General features: G+C 45.5%; 1 protein-coding gene across 4 annotated transcripts in view; it reads left to right on the top strand.

The window, feature by feature from the left end:
- MYLK3 (myosin light chain kinase 3) overlaps window positions 1-22,549 on the top strand; it is a 46,065-nt gene extending 23,516 nt beyond the window's left edge. For 3 of the 4 annotated variants that reach the window (XM_032325840.1, XM_032325838.1, XM_032325837.1), the window contains exons 4-13: window positions 916-1,358; window positions 4,573-4,678; window positions 5,168-5,261; window positions 5,682-5,791; window positions 6,732-6,873; window positions 9,879-9,949; window positions 18,297-18,425; window positions 19,369-19,521; window positions 20,463-20,595; window positions 21,544-22,549. In XM_032325840.1, coding sequence (XP_032181731.1) covers window positions 916-1,358; window positions 4,573-4,678; window positions 5,168-5,261; window positions 5,682-5,791; window positions 6,732-6,873; window positions 9,879-9,949; window positions 18,297-18,425; window positions 19,369-19,521; window positions 20,463-20,595; window positions 21,544-21,603 — 1,441 coding nt within the window. In that variant the 3' untranslated portion in view covers window positions 21,604-22,549. Of the gene's footprint in view, window positions 1-915; window positions 1,359-4,572; window positions 4,679-5,167; window positions 5,262-5,681; window positions 5,792-6,731; window positions 6,874-9,878; window positions 9,950-11,550; window positions 14,742-18,296; window positions 18,426-19,368; window positions 19,522-20,462; window positions 20,596-21,543 lie in introns of those variants that run through there. The other variant, XM_032325839.1, reaches the window with a different exon arrangement.
- The last annotated feature ends 233 nt before the right edge of the window (window positions 22,550-22,782 follow it).

Genomic DNA, 22,782 nt, shown 5'->3' with positions numbered 1-22,782 from the left:
CTGCCCATTTCTTGATTGGATTATTTGTTCTTTGGGTGTTGAGTTTGATAAGTTCTTTATAGATTTTTGGATACTAGCGCTTTATCTGATATGTCGTTTGCAACTATCTTCTCCCATTCTGTCAGTTGTCTTTTGGCTTTGTTAACTGTTTCCTTTGCAGTGCAAAAGCTTTTGATCTTGATGAAGTCCCAATAGTTCCTTTTTGCCCTTGCTTCCCTTGCCTTTGGTGATGTTCCTAGGAAGAAGTTGCTGCGGTTGTGGTCGAAGAGGTGAGGCAGAGTGTTGTAAGCAGACTCCCCACTGACTGGGGAAACCTCACACAGGCCTTGATCCCACAACCCTGAGATAATGACCTGAGCTAAAATCAAGTGTTGGATGTTTAACAACTGAGCCACCCTGGGCCCCCACTCTTGCCTGATTTTACTAAAATATGCCTGACCTGGGGTTTCCCGTGGGATAATTGGCTTGGTTCACACTTTCTTCACTTAACTGAAAGGGAGATTGAGGTCTAGAGAGGGGAGCCCAGGTATCCTGCCTCCAGGCCACAGTCCTCCTGGGGCCAAAGCAGGTTTCTAAGGCCTTCATAGACATCTGGTGCCCACCAGCGTCCATCACAGGTTACTTCAGCCTTCCTTGGCTGCTTATCCCCTGCAATCCTGAGAGCAGAGAGTACCATCTCAATGAATCCAGCCTCTCCCTGGTGTCCTGTCAGGGCAGAGGTAGTCAGGTATTGGGGTCTGCTGGTTCTAAACACAACCTACCTTATTATTATAATTAATGCAAGGACCCTTTTTCCAGATGAGAAACTGAGGCCAATAAGCCATGATCATTGAGGGGCAGCAGCAGGTATCTGAACCCAGGTCAGGGTGACTCGAAAGTCCTTGCTTTTAAGGCCGTATTTTTTCTCTGCCCCAGGATCTCCATCCATGTACAGGAGACAGATAACCCTGGGGAGATGCTTGTGACGCGAGGGGACAGCCTCAGACCCACGCCCCCTGTGGAGGCTCCCACAGCTGCCCATCCAGGTGAGCAGGACCCATCTGGGCCCACGCCCCAGACCCCTGCAACCAAGTCAGAAGAACAGATCCCGAAAGGAGCCAGCAAGATTTCCTCACTGCAGAAACAGAACAGCCACGAGGGAGTAAAGACAGAGGAGGAGCAGGGGCCTGGGGCTGAGTCCACCACGGGACCAAGCGGGGCCAGGAGGGACAGAGGAAGTGATGCTGGAGCCACAGGCTGGCAGCAGGACAAAGGCACGGGAGCAGGAAATCCTGAACCCGGGAAGGACTGCACAGCCGGAGGTGCTGAAGCAGGAAGGAGGTCGCCCCTTGGAGCTGAAGCTGGGAGTGTGGTTCTGGGTAAGTGAACCCATTGCTGGGTGCCCCAAGGTGAGTGAGTTTGGGGGCCTACTCCTAGGGTGCCTTCCTGCAGCTTCCAGAGAGGTCTGGGAGAGTCTAAGACTTAGAACAGCCTACCAGTACCTGCTGGGGCTGGAGAACAAGGCCTGGAGATGCAGTGGGCTGAGTTTGGGGTGGCTATAACAGTAGGGGAGGAAGGAACCCATGTGGATTTCTCAAAGCCACCAGCCTGACTGAACTCTCCACCATGGGTAGCATTCTGGATTGAGCCAGGGAAGGCTCCTGCTAAAAAAAACATCTATTAACTGATGTCAATATTTGCCACCACACCCAGTGAGTGAGTTCTCGACCTGGGGTACAGAAGGGTGTGCTGGGGCTGCTGACCTGCTTTCTGTCCCAATGGTGGTGGGAGGGATCCTTGTGCTCTTGTGACCCAAGTGTTCTCAACTCCTCCAGCCCTTACGGCCACACTCTCCTTGGTCTGAGCCCTCATCCCATGTGGCGGCAGGAAGGCTGATTTCCTGCCCTGGGATTTCAGGAAGTCCCCAAGGAAGGGCTGTGTGTTCTGCAGGTCATCCCGGGGCCCCTTGCCACATCTGGGCTCTGCAGTTGCCCTGTCATAGTGACATCTCCAGATGCTTCCTCTTCACCTGTATGACTCAGTCCAAGTGTGGACAAAGGCCTCCTTTCACTCCTAAAACACCACTGAAACCAGGCGGAGACTCCAGAGTCCTTTCTGGGGCTTGGGGTGGTGATAAAGCCAACGTGAACTTAGGGTTCTCAGTGTACCAAGCCATGTGCCTTTGTGCCAGTGTTTCCCCTCATGGGCTGGTGGAGGGGGGATAAATGGAAACACACGGGAAGTCAAGGAACATGCTCAGGGCCACGGAGACAGTGCTGCCCTGTCTGGCTTCAGAACCTGTGTGCAAACCTTGTGGCTCTACGGCCCCTCAGAACAGAAGGCCCGTAGTGCGCAGCAAAGGAAACTTCAAGCCAAATTCTAGATTTGGAATCTCTGTGGCACACACTCAGCATCCAGGCTCTCTCAGACTTTCTAGATCCCAGGAAAACAGCAGTAGCAGGAGCAACAGCCCATACTTGTTACCTTTGTGATCCGGGGCTCAGGGCTTGCTTTTGCAGATACAAAAAGGAAGGAACAATATTCTCTCGAGGCAAATTCAAGCTTCTACTTTGGGGAGCAAAAACTGCTTTTATTAAGATGAACTAAGAGCGGGGCACCTGGGTGGCTCAGTGGGTTGAAGCCTCTGCCTTCGGCTCAGGTCATGATCCCAGGGTCCTGGGATCGAGCCCCACATTGGGCTCTCTGCTCAGTGGGGAGCCTGCTTCCCTCTCTCTCTGCCTACCTCTCTGCCTACTTGTGATCTCTGTCAAATAAATAAAATCTTAAAAAAAAAAAAAAAGATGAACTAAGAGCAAATAGCCGTGGTTTCACAGCAGGGGATATATGGTTTCAGAGGCAGGAGAGTTATAGGTGGAACACTCTGAGTGAACCATAACAAGCCCAGAGAAACCCAACGCAAGCTGCTGACTGCCTGCCATGGAGTCGCCCAATCCTTAATATGCAAACCAGCTCAAGTCATTGTGTTTGGTTCTGTTTTAGTCCTTTATTTCAGGTAACATTTCTAGGTTCATACTACCTCTGAAGTGCAAGATTTTTCCCAAAAACTTAGACTATTTTTATTTTTCCAAATGCTGGTGTCCTCGGTTTCCCCTCTAGGCCCACTGTCCACTTCCAGCCTGTTGGGTCCATGGTCAAAGGAACGAGACTGATACGAAGCGAAGGTCAAGCAAAGCTTTATTTCGCGCCAAGCGTCGAGAATCAAACTGACTGGTCAGGGCCATCTCTTACAAAGAGGTGACCCTTCCCCACCTCACGGACTAGCTTTTATAGAGCAAAGGCCATGTGGTTGAGCCTGGCTACACACAGGTGGCCAATGAGATTACAATTTACCCTAGCCTATCACCTTGGTCAGAATTGGTGCCCAAAAGGCGGGGCCCACTCTCCCTGGTAGCTAGGAAGACAGTTTGCACGCTCCACTGTTTGGATGTCTCCACCTGGCCTGACCTGCCCTTTTATCTGGGCTTTGCAAGTAAGTTCCTCTGGGAGGGGCAGGGTCAATCTACGTTTACAGCATAGGGTCAATCTAAGTTTACGGCAGAGGGTCAATCTAAGTTCACTGCATAAACAACAAAACAGCTCCCTCTGGCTAAGTAGGCCCTTGCATTCCCCCCTTTTCTTTGGAGATTAGTCAAATCTTTGACTTTTCAGCCAGTTCTATGTTCTGTTGTAAGGGGTTATATTGAGCATGTAAGACTAACATTTACAAATGACATTAGGACGTTTATAATGCAGGAGCCAAAAAGTAACGTTAGGGTTACAAATGTTAGGTTAAAGCACGGTCGGGTGAGGAGTTAGCCATTCACCGCTTTGTAGAACCTTTTCCATTTTTCCTAATTCCGTTCATCTAATTTCCCACCTATACTTTACATAAACAGGTAACATAGGAGCAACAATACACAAACAGGTAACAATAGGAGCAACAATAAACTCATAGTCTTAGTCTTAGCTTTAGTCCACGGTCAGCGGGGTCCATCGTCTGTGGCTTCCATCTCTGGGGGGCATCCTCGTCCTTGGCTCTTTTGACTTACACAGCCCACCTCCCCCGAAGCTGACCCGCTGTGGGCTACCTCGAGGGCTGTTTGCCCTGTGAGATCAGAAGGTGCCCAGGGAGGGAGGAAGCGAGGAAGGGAGCGTGTTTATTTCTCCAGCTGCCTCCCTGTCACACCACCCTGGCGGGGGTCTGCAGCCTGCGCCTTCAAATATAGTTCCATCATTAAATTCTGCTTGATCACCCTGTTCAAGGGTGCCTTCCGTTTCCTGCTGGCTGCACAGATCCACCCTGTATCCCCTCTCAACGTCAGTGAACAGACTGGGTAGAGCTTCTCCACCTTGCAAAGAGCACCACTGTAGGTGACGAGAGATTTGGGTTTGACTCCCGTCTGTCACTGACTCACTGTGTGCCCGTGGGGCCAGTCACCTCACCTCTCTGAAATGCAGCTAGCTCCTCTGCCATATGGGTGATTCAATGAGGTGATCCTTGAGAAGGGCGAGGGGCTTGTCACTTGACCCAAGCGGGTGGCTGAGTGGAGCAGGCTGCACTTAGAGGCTCACATCCTATTGTCTCCCAAACAGATGACAGCCCAGCCCCACCAGCCCCCTTTGAACACCGGGTGGTGAGTGTCAAGGAGACCGTGACCTCGGCAGGTTACACAGTGTGTCAGCATGATGTCTTGGGAGGGTAGGTGGGCTTCTGCTTTGATGAGGGGCAGGAGCAGGAGGGATGGGGGCAGAGACACTTGGACACCTGAGCTGGCATGCTGCTGGATGCTTCTCGGGAGGGGGTTGGTCGAGAGCCAAGGCCCGGGGTGGGATAGAGTGCAGAGCATGCTAGTGACTGGCTAGCCTACAGAGAGTGGGTGAGTGCAGGGGAGGCCACATGGTATATGGGCATGGGTGGGAGCCATATGCTGGAGGTGGTAGGGCGGTCTGGGTGGTGTGGAGTGAGGGCAGTAGTTCCCTGGGGTATGGTATACACCACTTACAATAGGGTGAAGATCTTCTCTAGGTTTGAGAATAATCCATATGGTGTAGGGGTAATGGTTATAGTGCCTCCGGGGTGCAGGGTAATCCCCATGGTGTTTATGAACAAAGGGCAGGACCAGAAAGCCAGAGATACAGGATGGCTCACCTTGGGCTCTCAGCCTGCCTTACCATCATGTCTCTGCAGGGGCCGGTTTGGCCAGGTCCACAGGTGCACAGAGAAGTCCACAGGGCTCTCGCTGGCAGCCAAGATCATCAAAGTGAAGAGTGCCAAGGACCGGGTGAGGCATCTGCCCTGGGCCAGCTAGTACCTTGGGCCATGTTCGGGGCTCCTATACTTCCTTCTTGGTTCCCTGGCCCCATGCTTCCCCAGACCCCTGAATGCTGATCAGGAACCCTGTCAACTTCCCTGTCTCTTTTCCTTGATTCCCACACTCTGCTCAGCACATCACCTCATACCCTGGGCAGCAGGGTCCCTCTGGACTTCCAAGCTTCCTTCTTGGGTCTCAGGTTTCCTATCTGTGGAATGGGGGATTGAAGTTAAGTCCCTTCTGTTCTAAGAATTGGTTTGGGTCATGAGTTGGAGACCTGATGTGAGAGCAGAAAAGGAGGAGGTGGGCATGCATGTGTCCTGGGAAGCACAGCTGGCTCATCTTTCTGACCCATTTCTTGGAATCTCCTCTCCTGTCTGACTCTGCAAGGAGGATGTGAAGAATGAGGTCAACATCATGAACCAGCTCAGCCATGTGAACCTGATCCAGCTCTATGATGCCTTTGAGAGCAAGAACAGCTGTACACTCGTCATGGAGTAGTGAGTATCTTGGGAGATGGAGTAGTGACTTCTCTGTGGGCCAGGACTCAGGACTGGGGCTTGGAGCAATAGTTCTAGGCAAAACTCTCCCTTCCTCTTCCCCTTGCCCTCTCTGGGTTATGTAGGGAATATCATCACCTCCAATATGGAGCATGGAGGACAAAACCATTTGCTGTAAACCAGCAGTAAACCTGACTCACTCACTCAGATATATGTCAGTTTGGCCTACAATTTTCAGTAATTTTGATTTAGGTGTTAGCAACTGGAAATTGGGAAATTTCACATGGAAACCCAGCTATCTTGTTTTTTCTTAAAAATGTGAAAGAACTAGTAATTCTAGACCTGTGTTTCCAGCTAGAAATGGTGTGCTAGAGCTCCTAATGGCTGATCTTTGTAGACAGGGCAACCAGTGTCTCATTTGTCACAGTCCCCACCATTCCCAACTACCCCTGAAGCTGAGGCCAGGGGCTCAGAGGCCATTTATTTTTGTGCTTGTGTTGCTATTTTCCTTCTGGTAAGGTTTGTCATGTCATGTCTCTACCATGAGTGAAAAAACAAAGATAGACTAAGGGGCTGTATTTTATAGAAACTTTTGACTCAGATCTGGTCTTTTTTGCTCGTTTTGGGTTCTTGCCATGTAAGTACTAATTGGCTCCTGTAGGCAAATGAGTTTATTACCTTGACTTAGAGTATCCAGAGTGAGCCTGGATTATCAACACTGAAGACAATTCCCAGTCTTCCTTTTGGCCCATCAATTCCTTTTTACCTCCTGCCCTCTGAGCTGGGAATAGGCCTAGAACAAAGATATCCATGAAATCCAAGATGGCAGTGGCTTCAGGCTTTTCTGGGTTGGCCTCTTTTGACTCTTGGTGATAAGAGTGGACAACTCCTCTGAGAGCCTTCCATAGGTCAGTGCTTGCCTCTCTCTTTGTCCTGGCAGTGTGGATGGGGGTGAACTCTTTGACCGGATCACAGAGGAGAAGTACCAGCTGACTGAACTGGATGTGATCTTGTTCACCAAGCAGATCTGTGAGGGGGTGCATTACCTTCATCAACACTACATCCTGCACCTGGACCTCAAGGTCAGGCTCTACCTGGGCTTGTGGTGGTGGTGGTGGTGCCGGGGGCGGGGGGGGGGGGTGGATAGGGTTCCTGCTTTTCTGTGGCAAAACAGCAAAAAACAATCTTGAGAAAGAAGAACAAAGTTGAAGGATGCACATTTCCCGATTTCAAAATTTACAGCTAAGCTACAGCAACAAAACAATGGGTTATATGTATGAGGATGAATAGATAGCGCAATTGTATACAACTGAGAGTCCAGAACCAAAACTTTATATTTGTGGCCAATTGATTTTTTGAAAACTGTGCCATGACGATTCAATGAGGAAAGGATAATCTTTTCAATGGACACCATGCTTGTACCCACATGCAAAATAATACACTGATACTATACACAAAAAATGGATTGTAACTTAAATATAAGACCTAAAATTATAAAATCATTAGAAGAAAACATAGGATTAAATCTTTGTGACCTTGTATTATTAGGCAGTGATTTCTTAGAAATGACTCAAAAGCAAAAGCTAGAAAAGAAAAATGGATAAATTAGACTTAATCAAAATTAAAAACCTTTGTGCTTCAAGGGATATCATCATGAAAGTGAAATGACAGCCCACAGAATGGGAGAAATATTTCCAAACAATATCTCTGATAAGGGACTTGTATCTATAATATGTAAAGAGATCTTACAACTCAGTAATTGAAAGAAAAATTTTAGAATGGGCAAAGGATTTAAATAGACATTGATCCAATAAAGATATACAAATGGACAATAAGTACATGAAAAAATTCACAACATCATTAGTCATTAGAGAAATACAAATCAAAACTATAGTGAGATACTGTTTCACACCCATTAGACTAAGCTAAAATAAAAAATAAAACTGACAGACAATAAGAAGTGTTGGCTATGATGTGGAGAAATTGGAACTCTCATACTTTTTTTTTTTTAAAAGATTTTATTTACTTATTTGAGAGAGAGAGAGAATGAGAGAGAAAGACCATGAGATGTGAGAGGTCAGAGGGAGAAGCAGACTCCCTGCCAAGGAGGGAGCCCAATGTGGGACTTGATCCCGGGCTCCAGGATCATGACCTGAGCCGAAGGCAGTTGCTTAACCAACTGAGCCACTCAGGCGCCCTGGAACTCTCATACATTGTTGATGAGATTGTAAAATTGTGCATCCACTTTAGAAAACAGTTTGGCAGTTCCTAAAATGTTAAATGCAGAGTTACCACATGACCTGGTAATTTTACCTCCAGGTATGTGCTCAAGAATATCAAAAACATAAGTTGACACCAAAACTTGTACATAAATGTTCTTAGCAGCATTATGCATAATAGCCCCAAAGTGAAAACAACCTGAATATTCTCTAGCAGATGAACAGATAAACAAATACAGTATATCTATACAATGGAATATTATTCATCTCTGAAAAGGAATAAGGGAGGTACTGATGCATACTACAATATGGATGAACTTGAAGGACACGGTGCTAAATGAGAGAAGTCAGGTGCAAAAAGGTTGGTGTTTGTATGATTCCTTTATATGAAATGTCCAGAATAGGCAAATCCAAAGAGACAGAAAATACGTTAGTAGTTATAAGATTTAGGGGTGGGAGAGAATGGAGAGTGACTGCAGATGGGTATGAGTTGTGTTCTTTTGGAAGAGATAAAAATGTTCTAAAATAAGATAGTGATAATCATTACGTAACTCTCTGAATACACTAAAACCTGTAGAATCTCACACGTTAAAATGATGAATTTTATGATAGCATCATTATTATTTATATTTCAATAATGCTGTTATAAAAATTAAGTTCACTTATTTCTTTTTACCTTTTTATTGTGGTTACTAGAAAATTTTGTAAATTATATATGTAGTTTACACATTATGGTTCTATCAGGCAGTGTTGTTCTAGACTTTATAAAGAAGACATGGAGACTTTAAATTACCGTTCTCCTGCTCCTATCTGAGAACTTGTATGACTCCATTGTACCATAAATAACAATAAAACCTTCTGTTGGGCGAAACAGAACCTGGTATTTTCTTTGAAAGCCGTACGGTGTTTTCATCCATGTTATGTGATTTGATTCTCATACCTTCCCAGGAGGAAGGCAGGAAGTGGTTATCATTCCCATTTTATAGACGGAGACACTGAGGTTTCAGGAATGAGAAGGGACTCACCTAGGGACACAGACCTAGATAATAGACCCCTAGACCTCATCTACTAGGCCCTGGGTTTCCAGAGCTGTTCTACCATAAACCCTCCACGTGCACCCGCCCCCACCCCATCCAAATTTGTTTTGCACAAGCAGCAAGCATCATTCCATGCTCCCTCTGGGCCTCAGAGCTGATCTGAAGAACTTGAGAGGAGAGGCCTGTCAAGACCACCACCTCCATCCCATGGGTCACAGCTATCACCACAAAATGGGAGATTGACGTTGAGCAGCTCTGATCTCCTTGAACAGACTACTGAAGCTTTGGTCCCCATCCCTGAGATTCAGTGATATAATTAGTCAGGGTTGGAGCCTAGACCATGGGACTTTTGAGAGTTTGCCCGATCATTCTAAAGGAAAGCCAGGGTTTAGAACCATGACCCCATGGCAGCAGTCTCAAACAAGCAACCTACGGGTCAAGCCTGCATCACAAAGGTGTTCTACTTAACTCCCGCACATGGACGTATGTTTAAACTGGAGTTATCAGTATTTAAAAGCATGGAATTTTCACATAAATATATATACTCTGGCTTCTCTTGAGCAACTGGGCCTGCATTCCTGCATGGTGACCAGTGGCTGGAGCTGCTTTACACAGGGCAGAAGTCCCCCAGTTCCCTACAATCCATACCACTCCTTATTGTCTCACATCAGTCCACTTCGTTTTTGTGATCTACATATTCCTATAGGAGCACTGTCCTGACCCATTCATTCTCTTTGAAGCTGGGAATCTGAGGCCTGTTGACGTAAGTGTGGGAGTTGCGCACCTTCTTGGCTTCTGATTGAGCTAAGCAGACCTCTCTTTCTTTCCCAGCCGGAGAACATACTGTGTGTCAGTCAGACAGGACATCAAATTAAGATCATTGACTTTGGGCTGGCCAGAAGGTAAGAAAGTTATATTTTGGCACTTTGACAAAACTCCTGGGGGACCGCTTGTGGCTCTTTTGGACATGGTTACCCACAGTTCAGCCTTTTTTTTTTTTTAAGTGTGCTAGCATTATTTTTATTTTTTTCATTTTTTAAAATTTTATTTCTTTTCAGTGTTCCAAGATTCATTGTTCATGCACCACACCCAGTGCTCCATGCAATAAGTGCCCTCCTTAATACCTACCACTAGCCTCTCCCATCCCCCCACCCCCTCTCCTCCAAAACCCTCCGTTTGTTTCTCAGAGTCCACAGTCTCTCATGGTTCGTCTCCCCCTCTGATTTCCTCCAACTCATTTCTCCTCTCCTTCTCCCCATGTCCTCCATGTTATTCCTTATGCTTCACAAGTAAGTGAAACCATATGATAATTGACTCTCCCTGCTTGACTTATTTCACTCAGCATCATCTCTTCCAGTCCCACCCATGTTGATATAAAAGTTGGGTATTCATCTTCTCTGATTTTTGAGTTTTGGAACTGACACAGAAAGCTCTGACCCTGATAGGCTGGTAGACTTTGATTGTGCAGAGATAGGCCTTGTTACTACCCAGGGGGGTGGGGGTGTGGCTTCATGCTTCAGACTCTGCTTCTCCTTAAAAGGCTGTGGGATTCATTTTATTTCAATCCCCCTGTCTGAACAGAGAGCATGTGACAGGTTAAAAGAGGACCACTGCATGGGTGCGGGGGGTGGGGGTGTCAGATCAGTTCTATTCACCCCCAGAGCTGGAGCTAGGATGTGCTGAGCTGTATGAGGTATCCAGAACCATCCCTGCCCTCTGGGAAGTGAGTAGTTTAAATAAGAGGATGTGTATGTCCCAGTGTAGGCTGGTGTCCAGCTGAGTGGTTCTGGGCCTCTCAAGACTGAGTTAAATCTTGGTAAAATGATGATAAAATGAAATGCCTGCTGACATGGGGCAGTTTTGAAGGTTAAATGGAATAATATGTCGACAGGGCAGACCCAGCCTAGAAGGGTGGCTAGGTTCTCCAGTTTGACTACACAAAGTAAACATGTAACTTAAAAAATATCTTAAAATCCCTTAAAATGCCTAAAGCCTAGTGAAGGATGGTTTATCCATAAGTACTTTTACGATCCTGTCCAGTCAAATGTGTGATGAACACTCTGGCCCCTGGCACACACAGCTGAGTATACGGGTTCCTAACAATGGCATTGGGTAGGGCTGTCCCCCAAATCTTTAAGCACCCACAGTCTACTTCCTCCAGAATTCTATTTCCACCAGGAATCATATTTCTCTGGGAATCATATATTTTCTAGGTAGGTCTCCACAGTGCAGCTGAATTTTCAACTCTTCAAATTTTCTCTCATCCTGCTGGACATTTACCACAAAGAAGTTGTTTTTGCCCCTTTATAAACCTAACAGTGTTCTCCACTCCATCCACCACAGGGGAAGAAAGCAAAACCTTGTCCCCGCGGAGACAGAGCCATTTGCCTGAGCTCAGCCTCTGCTGTCCAGACCTGCCTCCCAGAAGTAGTAGTCAAAACCACAATGGCATCTTCCTAGGTCCCTCCCCATTGGTGAAGTGATAACTTTGCTTCTTTTGCAGGCGCAAAAGATGCATTTTTCAATGCCAACATGATGGATGAGGCCAAGGGTGATGTTGTGAGAGTTAACAGCAGAGGAAAGTTCATATATTCCTACTGTACCTTTACACTGTCCCTATTACACTGTGTACTGTTTTTCATGAATGGTATGCCAAAGCCCCCAACCCAAATGCTTCAAAATCAAATTCAATCCATGATGTAAAAAACTACTTAATATTTTCCTAAATAACGTCTTATCAAGTTGGGATACATCTTATATGCTTGCGTTCTTATATGCTATAGCAATGTCTCTGAATCTATTTTATTATTATCATTGCTTGCCTTCCAAAGTGTCTTTTTCGACATTTCTTTCCTAAGCATCAGGCCCCCTTCTCATGGAAGTAAATGCTGCAGTTGTCCTTTGTATCTGTTTATGTATCATAGCCCTTTGGAGAGCCACAAAACATTGCCCTTCCAGGAACCAATGCTCACGTAAGTGGGGCAAACTGAGAATGCACAGCCTCCCATAGTGTGTATGTGGTACCCTCCCAACTGCCAGATGTCCGATTGCCAAATGCGTATTTACAGTGACAAACTGAATTCAGAGCAAGGATTTACCAGTTGAGGCAACTGGATTCTGGGAAGTCTTCTCTGAGCAGCTGGGAGGGATGGATGGACAGGGTGTTGTTATCTGCAGGCAGTAGTATGCTGGCAAAGGTTTATCAGCTCTGTGGGAGGGTGCTGGATGGAGATGGGGTTCGACTTGTAGCCTTTGCTAATTTCAGCTGAGTTCAACCTACCAACACAACATCACTGAATGCAGATTGGGAGGAGATGTACACTCCTGTACTCTTGAGAACCAGCTCCAGCACACGGGGGTGGGGGTGGGAGTGGTGGGGGGGTTGTGGATGATGGGGGCTGGTCGAGGATGTACACCAGGCCCGCACAGGAAGGGAGGAGCTGGGGTGGGACGGGGGGAGGCAGATACAGTGAAGATGAGGGTGTTACTAGGGAGTCCTGAATGTCCTGCTAAGAAATTGGAACATTATCCTATCAGGCATCGAGTTACCTAGTGGGGAGGTGAAAAAGGCTGTAGGACAGCCTACCAAACATGTTAGTCCAAATCTATCCCCAAACTCTCAGGCAGTCCATCTCAAACTGTCAGATAAATTCATTAACCTGGTCAAAGGCATTGATGACAATAATTTTGCTGATGGCCCAGAGGCGGAGGGCAAGGCAAGTTCAAGACAATAAACACGGGGAACCACATTGAAGAGAAGGCCACCCACGTGAAACTGCTGGGCACGGGGGAAATGCCGGTGTCTAAAACACGTGGTGTTCAGGAAACCTCACTCAGCAGAGATGGGCTGACAGAGGCACTGGCTCCAGCTGGAGGTAAAAGGAAAACATCGGAAACATCCTCAGCAGTCTGGCAACCTGGCCATTGGGCAAAAGGATTATTTGGCAAGTTGGATTTTGCCAGATTGGCCTGCATGTCCTTCTAAGAGGAGGAATCTGTGGGGGGACTGTGCAGGTTGAGAGAGCATATTTTATATGCCAGAAGAAGCAATGTTTGTAGAGAAGAAGGAAAAGCCGGTTTCCCCCTAGAATACAAACTGTAGGAAGTAAAGTGGTATTTCTGGGTGGAGCCATTAAAGATGCTGAGGTGTACAGTCGGAGCATGGCCACCATCATGTAGGCAGGGGTGGGGGTCTGGGGGGTTGGCACACACAGATCTTCAGAGGCCAAAACATCCAGCCAGAGGGACCAGTGTTACACCAGTGGGCAGTGAGACCCATCAGTGGGTCTAAGTAGGGGCCTATGGGTAAGGATGGGAGCAGGATGGGAAGTATCTTGTTTAAGTTTGGTCTCCAGAATGTTGGGTGCAGGGTTCGGCTTCTTGTCTACCAGTCCGGTACGCAGATTGAAATACAAACCTATGTCATCAGATCCTTTGGCAGGGCAAGGAAGTGCCTGCCCCAGCCTCCGTGAGGCTGCAACCTCATATGTGACCCTATGGTCACAGAGTGCCTTAGGAATTTGGAGAGGAGGTCTTGGTGGATGTTAGTTAACTGATGTTAGTTAACTGCCACAGTACTGCTGTGTGACAAACCCCCCCCAGACTGCAGAGGCTTAAAGCTGTCATTTATTCTCATCCACTCATTTGCGAGTCATCTGGGGGTGTGGTATGCTGGACCCCCCACTCATAGCTGCTCAAGATAAGGAACCTTGTAAACAGTTGTTAAAATGTACCATTAATTAACGATTAAATTGTATGAACTTACAATTAAAGAACTTATATTTTCAAACGTTATCACTTCCTAATTATTTTACTGCTCCTGCAATTATTGGTGCTTGTTGAAAGACCGTGGGATGGCGCGCTACAGCACGTCGCTTCCCAACTCGGCATCCAGACATTCATCATGTTTGAAATTGGCCATCATTAAATCAGTATTTATACCACTACAAATGGCAAATGCTGCAAATCAGGACCTTTTTTTTTTTTCTTAATCAGATAGCTGGTTGTTAAACATTTACCCATGGGCCAATGGTTGGGAATCACTGATTCCTGACCACCAAGGGGACTTGGGCTTGGATCTAAGACACAGGTCAGTGAGGGCAGAGCTGCTCTATGTGTCTCCCGTTCTCTCCTCATGGTGGTGGCGGAGGAACCAGGAGGCAAGCTATTACGGTCTAGCTTGGATGGGCCCCGCCATCATACCTCCTGCATCTCACGTGGCCGAGCCAGTGTCAGTGGGGTGGGGCGAGTGAGCGACAAAGTCACAGGACACAGGATGTGGCTCGGGGGCGAGATGAAGCAGTGAGAACAAGGCAGCCTCTGGGAAAGTGGCTTCTAGGGGCTGAGAGCCTGGGTCTTCGCTCCTCTCTCTTTTCTTCTCTCCTTTTATGCGGGGGAGGGAGGGAGGTTTCAGATCTTTTATTGTGAAACACCAAACATGCATTTTAAAAGCGAAAGTACACTTAAAAACGTATATTTATATCACAAAGACCTGACCACATCATAGTTGCAAATACATTTGCTAGAATGTGTGTATCTACACTAGTATGCAAGACAAACCGATTTCTACACTAATATTAATATACTATCAGTAGTGATAGATATTTTGTACATTTTCAAAAGAAAACAACATACTTTTACAACAAAACCATAATTAAGATCTTCATCAAGGCTTCTGGATCCATTTTCTTTCTTTTCTTTTTTTTTTGAAAGATTTTTATTTATTTATTGAGAGAGAGGTAGTGAGAGAGAGCATGAGCGAGGAGAAATCAGAGGGAGAAGCAGACTCCCCATGGAGCCGGGAGCCCAACGTGGGACTCGATCCCAGGACTCCGGGATCATGACCTGAGCCTAAGGCTGTCGTCCAACCAACTGAGCCACCCAGGCGTCCCCTGGATCCATTTTCTTAACAAAAGATTCTTTCCCTACACAATGAATCAAATACTGTATTGTCCTCTTCTTCTTATCGGTCCTGAGATGCTGGAGGACGCTGTGGCATTCCCTGGGGACTTGTCTGAGCAGAGTAGCTGCTTGTTGTCCAGGGGAAAGCTGTCCCTTTCAGCTCGGCTCCTTGGCCCTGAGTCAGTTGCCAGGGTCTGCCAGAGGGGGGATCCTGCTCTCTCCTTGCTTCGCGCTCAATGAGGCTACCAAGATGATCCTTGTAGCTCCTTTACTGGATGAAGGTAGGCCGTGTTGGCACAAGCCTGCGTTTATCTGGCTCTCAGTAAATTTGGAAGAGAAAGCTCTTTGACATGTCACCTCCCTGGTTTAAGGGAAGCAGGACACATTGGCAGGATTTTCCTTTTATTCTCAATTGCCTTATCTGTAGGATGAGGAGGGTAATCTTAGAGACTTCATGGGGCTATTGTAAGAATGAGAAGAGATTATATATATATGGAAAACCTTTAGCCTGGCAAATAGGATGTGTCCATTATATTTTATAAATCAATACTTTAGGGGCACCTGTGTGGTTCAGTAGGTTAAAGCCTCTACCTTGGGCTCAGGTCATGATCCCAGGGTCCTGGGGTCAAGCCCTGCATCGGGCTCTCTGCTCAGCAGGGCGCCTACTTCCTCTTCTCTCTGCCTGCTTCTCTGCCTACTTGTGATCTCTGTCAAATGAATGAATAAAATCTTTTAAAAAAATTAATACTTTATTTTATTTTTTTAGGAACAATCTTAGGTTCACAATAAAATTGAAGGGAAGGTGCAGAGATTTTCCATGTACTTCTCACTCCCAGTCAAGCCCCCCCCGCCCCCAACCAGGGTAGTACAGGGCAGTACATTTGCTACCCATGATGAACCTACACTGACATATTATCACTCAAAGTCCACACTTTACATTACCATTCACTCTTGGGTTGGGACAAATGTGTAATGACATGTATTCATCATTTCGGTATCATATGGAGTATTTCTAAGCCCTACAGATCCATTGTTCTCTCACCTCTGTATCCCTCCCTTCCTCTCCCCACCCCAGCCCCTGGCCCCCACTGATCTTTTTAATATACTATCCACATTTTTGCTATCCATATTTCTCCATATATATACTATCCATAGGTCTCCATATATATACTATCCATATTTCTCCATATATATACTATCCATATATCTCCATAGTTTTGCGTTTTGTGGAATGACATTAGACTCATACAGTATGTAGCCCCTTCAGACTGGCTTCTTTCACTTAGTACTGTGGGCTTGTTCCCTCTATGTCTTTTCATGGCTTGATAATTCATTTCTTTTTAGCTTTGAGTACTACTTCATTGTCTGGATGTACCACAGTTTATTTATCTACTCACCTACTAAAGGCCATCTTTTTTTTTTTTTTTTAAAGATTTTATTTATTTATTTGACACAGAGAGATCACAAGTAGGCAGAGAAACAAGCAGAGAGAGAGGAAGGGAAGCAGGCTCCCTGCTGAGCAGAGAGCCCGATGCGGGACTCGATCCCAGGACCCTGAGATCATGACCTGAGCCGAAGGCAACGGCTTAACCCACTGAGCCACCCAGGCGCCCTAAAGGCCATCTTTGATGTTGCTCATTACATTTTAGCTAGAGACTTTCTCAAAGTCCACACATTCTAAAAACTGCCTTTGGCCACCCCCTTTCCCATTCATCCATCAACTCTCTTTCTAACCTTTATTAATCTTCCTATTCAGAACCATTTTTCTCTTTTCTGTTTTTAAAGATTTTATTTATTGGGGTGTCTGGGTGGCTCAGTCGTTGGGCATCTGCCTTCAGCCCAGGTCATGATCCCAACATCCTGGGATCGGGCCCCGAGTCAGCCTGTTTCTCCCTCTGCCCTTCCCCCTCCCCCTGTTTGTGCGCTCTCTCTCATTCCGCACGTGCTCTCTGTCTCTCTGTCTCTCTCTCAAATAAATCAATACAATCTTTAGGTTTTATTGATTTATTTGAGAGAGAGAGGGACAGCATGCGCAGGAGGTAGGGGCAGAAGGAGAGGGAGACGCAGACTCCTCGCTGAGCTGGGAGCCCATCTGAGGCTCAGTCCCAGGCCCCTGGGATCATGACCTGAGCTAAAGGCATCTGCTTAACTGACTGAGCCACCCAGACGCCCCAGAACCTTTTTTCTCATTCTTATTCTTTTTGTAATTATGTAAAACACACATGAAACATCATCTTAACTGTTTTTGAATTAATTCATTAGTGTTAAGTACTACTCATTGTTGTGCAACCGATCTCCAGAACCCTTTTCATCTTGCAAAACTTAAATTCTGTACCTGTTAAACAGTAACAGGTCACTTTCCCCCTACCTCCAGCCCCTGGAAACCACCGTTCTACCCACTGTCTCTGACTGTGACTAATCTAGGGGTGCCTTTTCAAGGTGGAACCATACAGCATTTGTCTTTTGTGACGACTTGTTTCACTTAGCATAATGTCCTGGAGGTTTATCCATATAGTAGCACGTGTCAGAATTGCCTTATATCCTAAGACCGAAGAATATTCCACTGTATGTGTCTACCGCATTTTACGTTTGCAGTCATCCATCAGTAGACACTTTATTTCCTCCATTTGGCTGTTATGAATAATGCTGCTATGAATATGGGTGTATGCATATCTCCTCAAGTTTCTGCTTTCAATTCTTTTGGATATATATGTAGGAGTGGGATTGCTGGATCATATGGTAGTTCTATTTTTATTTTTTTTTTTTTTTTAGGAACTGCCATACCGTTTCCATAGCAACCGCACTATTTTACATTCCCACCAGCGAGGGTTCCAGTTTCTCTACATCCTAGCCAACTCTTGCTATTTTCTGGTCTTTCGTTTGTTTGCTTGTTTTATAGCAGTCATGATGTGCAGTGATATCTCCTTGTGGTTTTGAGTTGTATTTTCCTGATTAGTGATCTTGAGCACATTTGCTTTTTCTAATTCTTACCGTCATCTCACCAACCAAACGGCTCACACCACAAGAGCAGGCCTCCACAGACAGCTGCTCTCCAATTTGTGCTTCTTCGTGTGGCTGCATGACGAATAAGATATATTGATCTTCTCTCCTTTTCACGTTGCAGTTGCCTGGAGGAAGAGTGCTGTGGTTTTCTGATTCTCCCTAGTGACTTAGGAAAGTCTGAAGTTGGGGCAGAGTTATGATGATTATGTGGTGATGTGTGAGGTCTAGACAACATGGCAGACAGGAAGGGCTGGGAATGTCTAGCTCCCACCCGGAACTAGTCCCAGCCTCCACATCTTCTCTCCGGGCTCACTCCCATGGTCCTCTGCACCCTCTCTTCACCAGGTACAAGCCTCGGGAGAAGCTGAAGGTGAACTTCGGCACTCCAGAGTTCCTGGCCCCAGAAGTGGTCAACTATGAATTTGTGTCCTTCCCTACGGACATGTGGAGTGTGGGAGTCATTACCTACATGTTGTGAGTGCCCAGGAGCCTGGCTCCCATCGTGGAACAGCCCTTCACAATTACTCTGTCTGAGGGGGGAGGGACTGATAAGCAACTCTTATCAGTCATTGCTTGTGTGCTGATGCCGAGGACCTTGGTTCCCTGAAACTTCTGGGCGGATAAAGCAGCTTCCACTGGAGAGAAAGCTCTCTAGCAAGGAAATGCAGGTGCTGCAGTACAACAGAGTGCTAAGGAGAGGAGATGCACAGGGCAGGACACGGGCTGCTGCATCATCTAACCTTGTCCTTCCTGCCCTGCACTGTTTTCTCTGGACTGAGGAAAGCAGAGTTAGGATGGACTGAGATGAGATATGTGCACTGACTAAGCATTCTCATCTCTGTGACCTCCCTGGCTTTTTCCTCAGAGGCCCAATCAAGTCATGCTTTGCTCCCATACAGTGCAGTTGCTACTGTGCATCCCCACACTTTGTTTGGGTATACTGCATCAGGTGGGGGGAATTTGAGGCCCAAGGCCATTCAGTTAGAGTGTCCTGTCCCTCTGCCCTCACTCTAGAGGGGCATAATGAGCCAGTTTTCCTTTGGCCCCCAAGGCCTGGGGTAGTTTCTAAGCTCACCAGGCTGTCTCGGAGACATGCTAAGGTATTTTAAAATTAAGTCAATATGTACCTGATAAATGGACATACTGGACTGGGTCTCAGTTTATTCTTCACTTCAGGCTTAAAGGAAAATAGGTGAGCATGACTGGGGATTTATTCAAACCCTCTTCATGCCTCTAAATTTTCAGTCCTGCTGCTTGTTCCCCTAATAGAACACACTGGACTATCTCCTGTAGAGAAGAAATGGGGGAGCCTCTTGGTTCTGGCTAATGGTCTTGAACCTTGCAAGACCTCTACACTCTTGTTGCATGTTGGCATATATGGTTTCTACACACTGATGGTCCTTTCTCTCCTCTGTAGACTCAGTGGTTTGTCCCCATTTCTAGGGGAAACAGATGCAGAGACCATGAATTTCATTGTGAACTGTAGCTGGGACTTTGACGCTGATACCTTTGAAGGGCTGTCGGAGGAGGCCAAAGACTTTGTTTCCCGTCTGCTCGTCAAAGAGAAGAGGTACCCTTCATTGCTTATCATTCTGAAGCCATTCTGACCATGACCTCCCATCTGGGTGCTGTGAAGGTCAGGCTGATGCTGGGTTTCCTCTGGACCAATTCTGTCCAAGATTTCTTAGTCTGCCACTTCATTGGAGCTAAAAGAGTAGCAGGGGAAGAGATGAAGGAAATCATTAAAAAAATAAACAACTAGGAGCATAAAATCTAGACAGTTTTAGAAAGGACCACACATATAAATTAGTCCTACTACTAAGTTATCACTTCTAATGGGTTAATGTTGAAAGAAAGTTGAGACATGCAGATGTTATTCCCCAGAATAAAGGCCAGAAAACCTTTTGTTGATGATGAAGGCCGACTTCGTTTTCAGCAGCCCTATCCAGTTCATGGGTGGAACCATGGAGTTTTATGATAATCAGACACTAAGAAATAATTGCAAACAACCCAGGGCGAGGTCCAAGAATCTGAGCTCTGAGACAGCCCATAGTTCCTTGGCCTTTCCTATTTTATTCTTTCCGATTGTGAAAAGTTATGAGAGGAAAAATATTTTTAATTCAGATGAACAAAACTGACATTTTTCTCTGGAAGGAGAGACAAGCTTCTTTCAAGGCTCATGTTCATAAGAGCAACTTCTTAAGAGCAATTCCAGGCCCAGCTGGGCCTTTCTACTCCCTGCCTTGATTCCCCAGCTCCCTCTGAGAGAGGTGATTAATCACTGGGCTACTTTCCCTCTGTAGAGGGCAGGGGCATTTTGCCGATGACTTTCTCATACTTCTAAGGAGGGGAATTTTAGGCATGAGGAGTTCCTTTTTAGTATGTGGCACAATCTGCCCGAATGATTAATCTGTTCCATTGACTCAGACTTCTTAGCCAGCCGAACTATCTTCTGGACAACCAGAAAAGGCAACCCTAACTAAAAGTTTCAACTTCTCTTTGATTTCACAGCTGCAGAATGAGTGCCGCACAGTGCCTGAAACATGAGTGGTTGAATAATTTGCCTGCCAAAGCTTCAAAATCCAAAGTTCGTCTCAAATCCCAGTTATTACTGCAGAAATACATGGCTCAGAGAAAATGGAAGGTACCTGTTTTTTCTTAGGAAGGCAGAATGTGTCTTTAATGCGTCCTTTGAGAGAAGTGTAGCTGTTTTTACTTACATTTTCATTCTAAATAGATTTAGGAGAAAAAAAAGTGTCTTATGTAAAAACCTGTTATCTTGATTAAAAATGCCACCTACCACAAACATCTGGCATAAAAGTGGCATTAAGTTCATACTTAGGTGGACACTTGTAATGACAGAATGAAGTTTGAGCATATGTTCCCAACAACAATAGTAGTAAAGTGCCTGGAACTTACTGCCTGCAGCTTGAGATCTGATTCCTGCATGTTTCAGGAAGAAGGGCTGGGAAACCCTATTGGGTTTTAAAAGCTTCATAATTTTGTTTACAAACTGAACACTTTGGTTCTATGGACATAAAATCTGTCTCAAAAACATTTGTCCTCCAGGAAAGTGGCTTTCCTGCATCTTGACATCAACTCAGATCCTCACTAAAGAACAAAAAACAAAAGCCTTTACTTAGAAAGCCAGCCAGTATACAAATACACGTACACATACATACGCTATGAAATAAAAATACCCCAACATTGGCTAAACAGAGTGTGATGCACTCAGATATTTTTTATTCTGTGGTATTTGTTTTCATTCAAAAAAGTGCGGGTCATAACCCACCAATTTGACTTCATGAGCCCGTGGTGGATTGTGAATCGCAACTTGAAAAACAGTATTCCAATGGACTCCATTTTTCATGTGAAAAGGGCAGGATAACCTATTTTCTCACTTCATACTTGCTCCAGAATGCCCCCAAATCATGTGGCTTCTGCTAGAAGTTTGCCACAAACTTGTTTTCTCCATTAAGTTCTCAGTTTTGAACAAGCCCAAGTGGCTAAACTTGGTTAAGTCCTTTTATTGTTCTTAAAGCAATTGGTCTAAAAATATATTTTTTTCTTTTTTTCTCTCCTTAACGTCAAGAAACATTTCTACGTGGTGACAGCTGCCAACAGGCTAAGGAAATTTCCAACTAGTCCCTAATTCTCAACACTGCTGCTCCCATGGGCCCAGAAATTTTTGAGACTGGTGATGAAGTGATGACTCAAGATTTTTAATAATTCAGTCTTGTACTAATATTGATTCCTCTTATTTCGTAAAGAAATGTTATAGCTGTTGCCTTCCTTCTGGATGAAAAGTGGCTGTAAGGAAAGTGACCTACAAACTTTTTTTTCTGCCTTATAAGATCATACTATGTTGAAATGCTGTGTTTACTTTTCAAGTATAACTACTTTGGGTGATAAGCGTAGGCATGCTTTAGGTAGGTAGGAAAGCTTCTACTTTGTATATGTCAAATTTAAAGTCTAAACTTACTCTGATTAAAGAACTAAATAGACTATTACACGGGGCATGTTATTCAGTGCTATTCCCTCCAGTACAAAGAGTTCTTAGAATTTTGATTTGCTCGAGAGTGAGCTGACATTTTACTATACTACCCTGCTCTTGTGGAAAGCAATGTGGATTTAGGGCAATGATCCTCAAACTTGTTTTAACTTGTGTTCTCTTTTGAGAATCAAACCATGCATCCTTTAATATTCTTTGAAACTTCAAAATATACCACCTATCCTGGCTAAATCAGAACTATGATTATTTTGAATGTGCTTTTTAAATCTATACACACCTCCACGCTCTCCTAATTGACCCTGTCCTGGCATTGGTAGTCTCACTCCTGAACTCCCTTCTACAGTTATAAGCTTAGGGTCTAGTAAATCTGGAACTGACAGGCAATATGTAAAAGAGGGATAAGAGTGTAATGATGTTCAGCTTTCTGAGAGAAACACAAATGGTATATCATGAGACAATAAACTGCTCTGCTACAGCTTTATTAAGGATATACCACTTTCAGGGGTGCCTGGGAGGCTCAGTGGGTTAAGCCTCTGCCTTCAGCCTCTGCCTTAGGCTCAGGTCATGATGTCAGGGTCCTGGGATAAAGTCCCCCCATTGCATGGGGCTCTCTGCTCAGCAGGAGCCTGCTCTACCCCGCCCCCCAGCCTACTTGTGAACTCTGTCAAATAAATAAATAAAATCCTTAAAAAAAAAAAAAGGATATGCCACTTTCAGTGTTGTCATTTAACTTATAAAATTAGTAACAAGAAGTACTTTGTTATTTGAAAGTAACAAATGCTTTTAATTTCCTTGCTTCTAACCTGATTTTTGTGCTAT

Source organism: Mustela erminea, chromosome 19 (genome assembly GCF_009829155.1).
Source record: "Mustela erminea isolate mMusErm1 chromosome 19, mMusErm1.Pri, whole genome shotgun sequence".
In the NCBI taxonomy this organism is placed as follows: Eukaryota; Metazoa; Chordata; class Mammalia; order Carnivora; family Mustelidae; genus Mustela; species Mustela erminea.
This window is presented reverse-complemented; position numbering and strand designations above follow the sequence as displayed.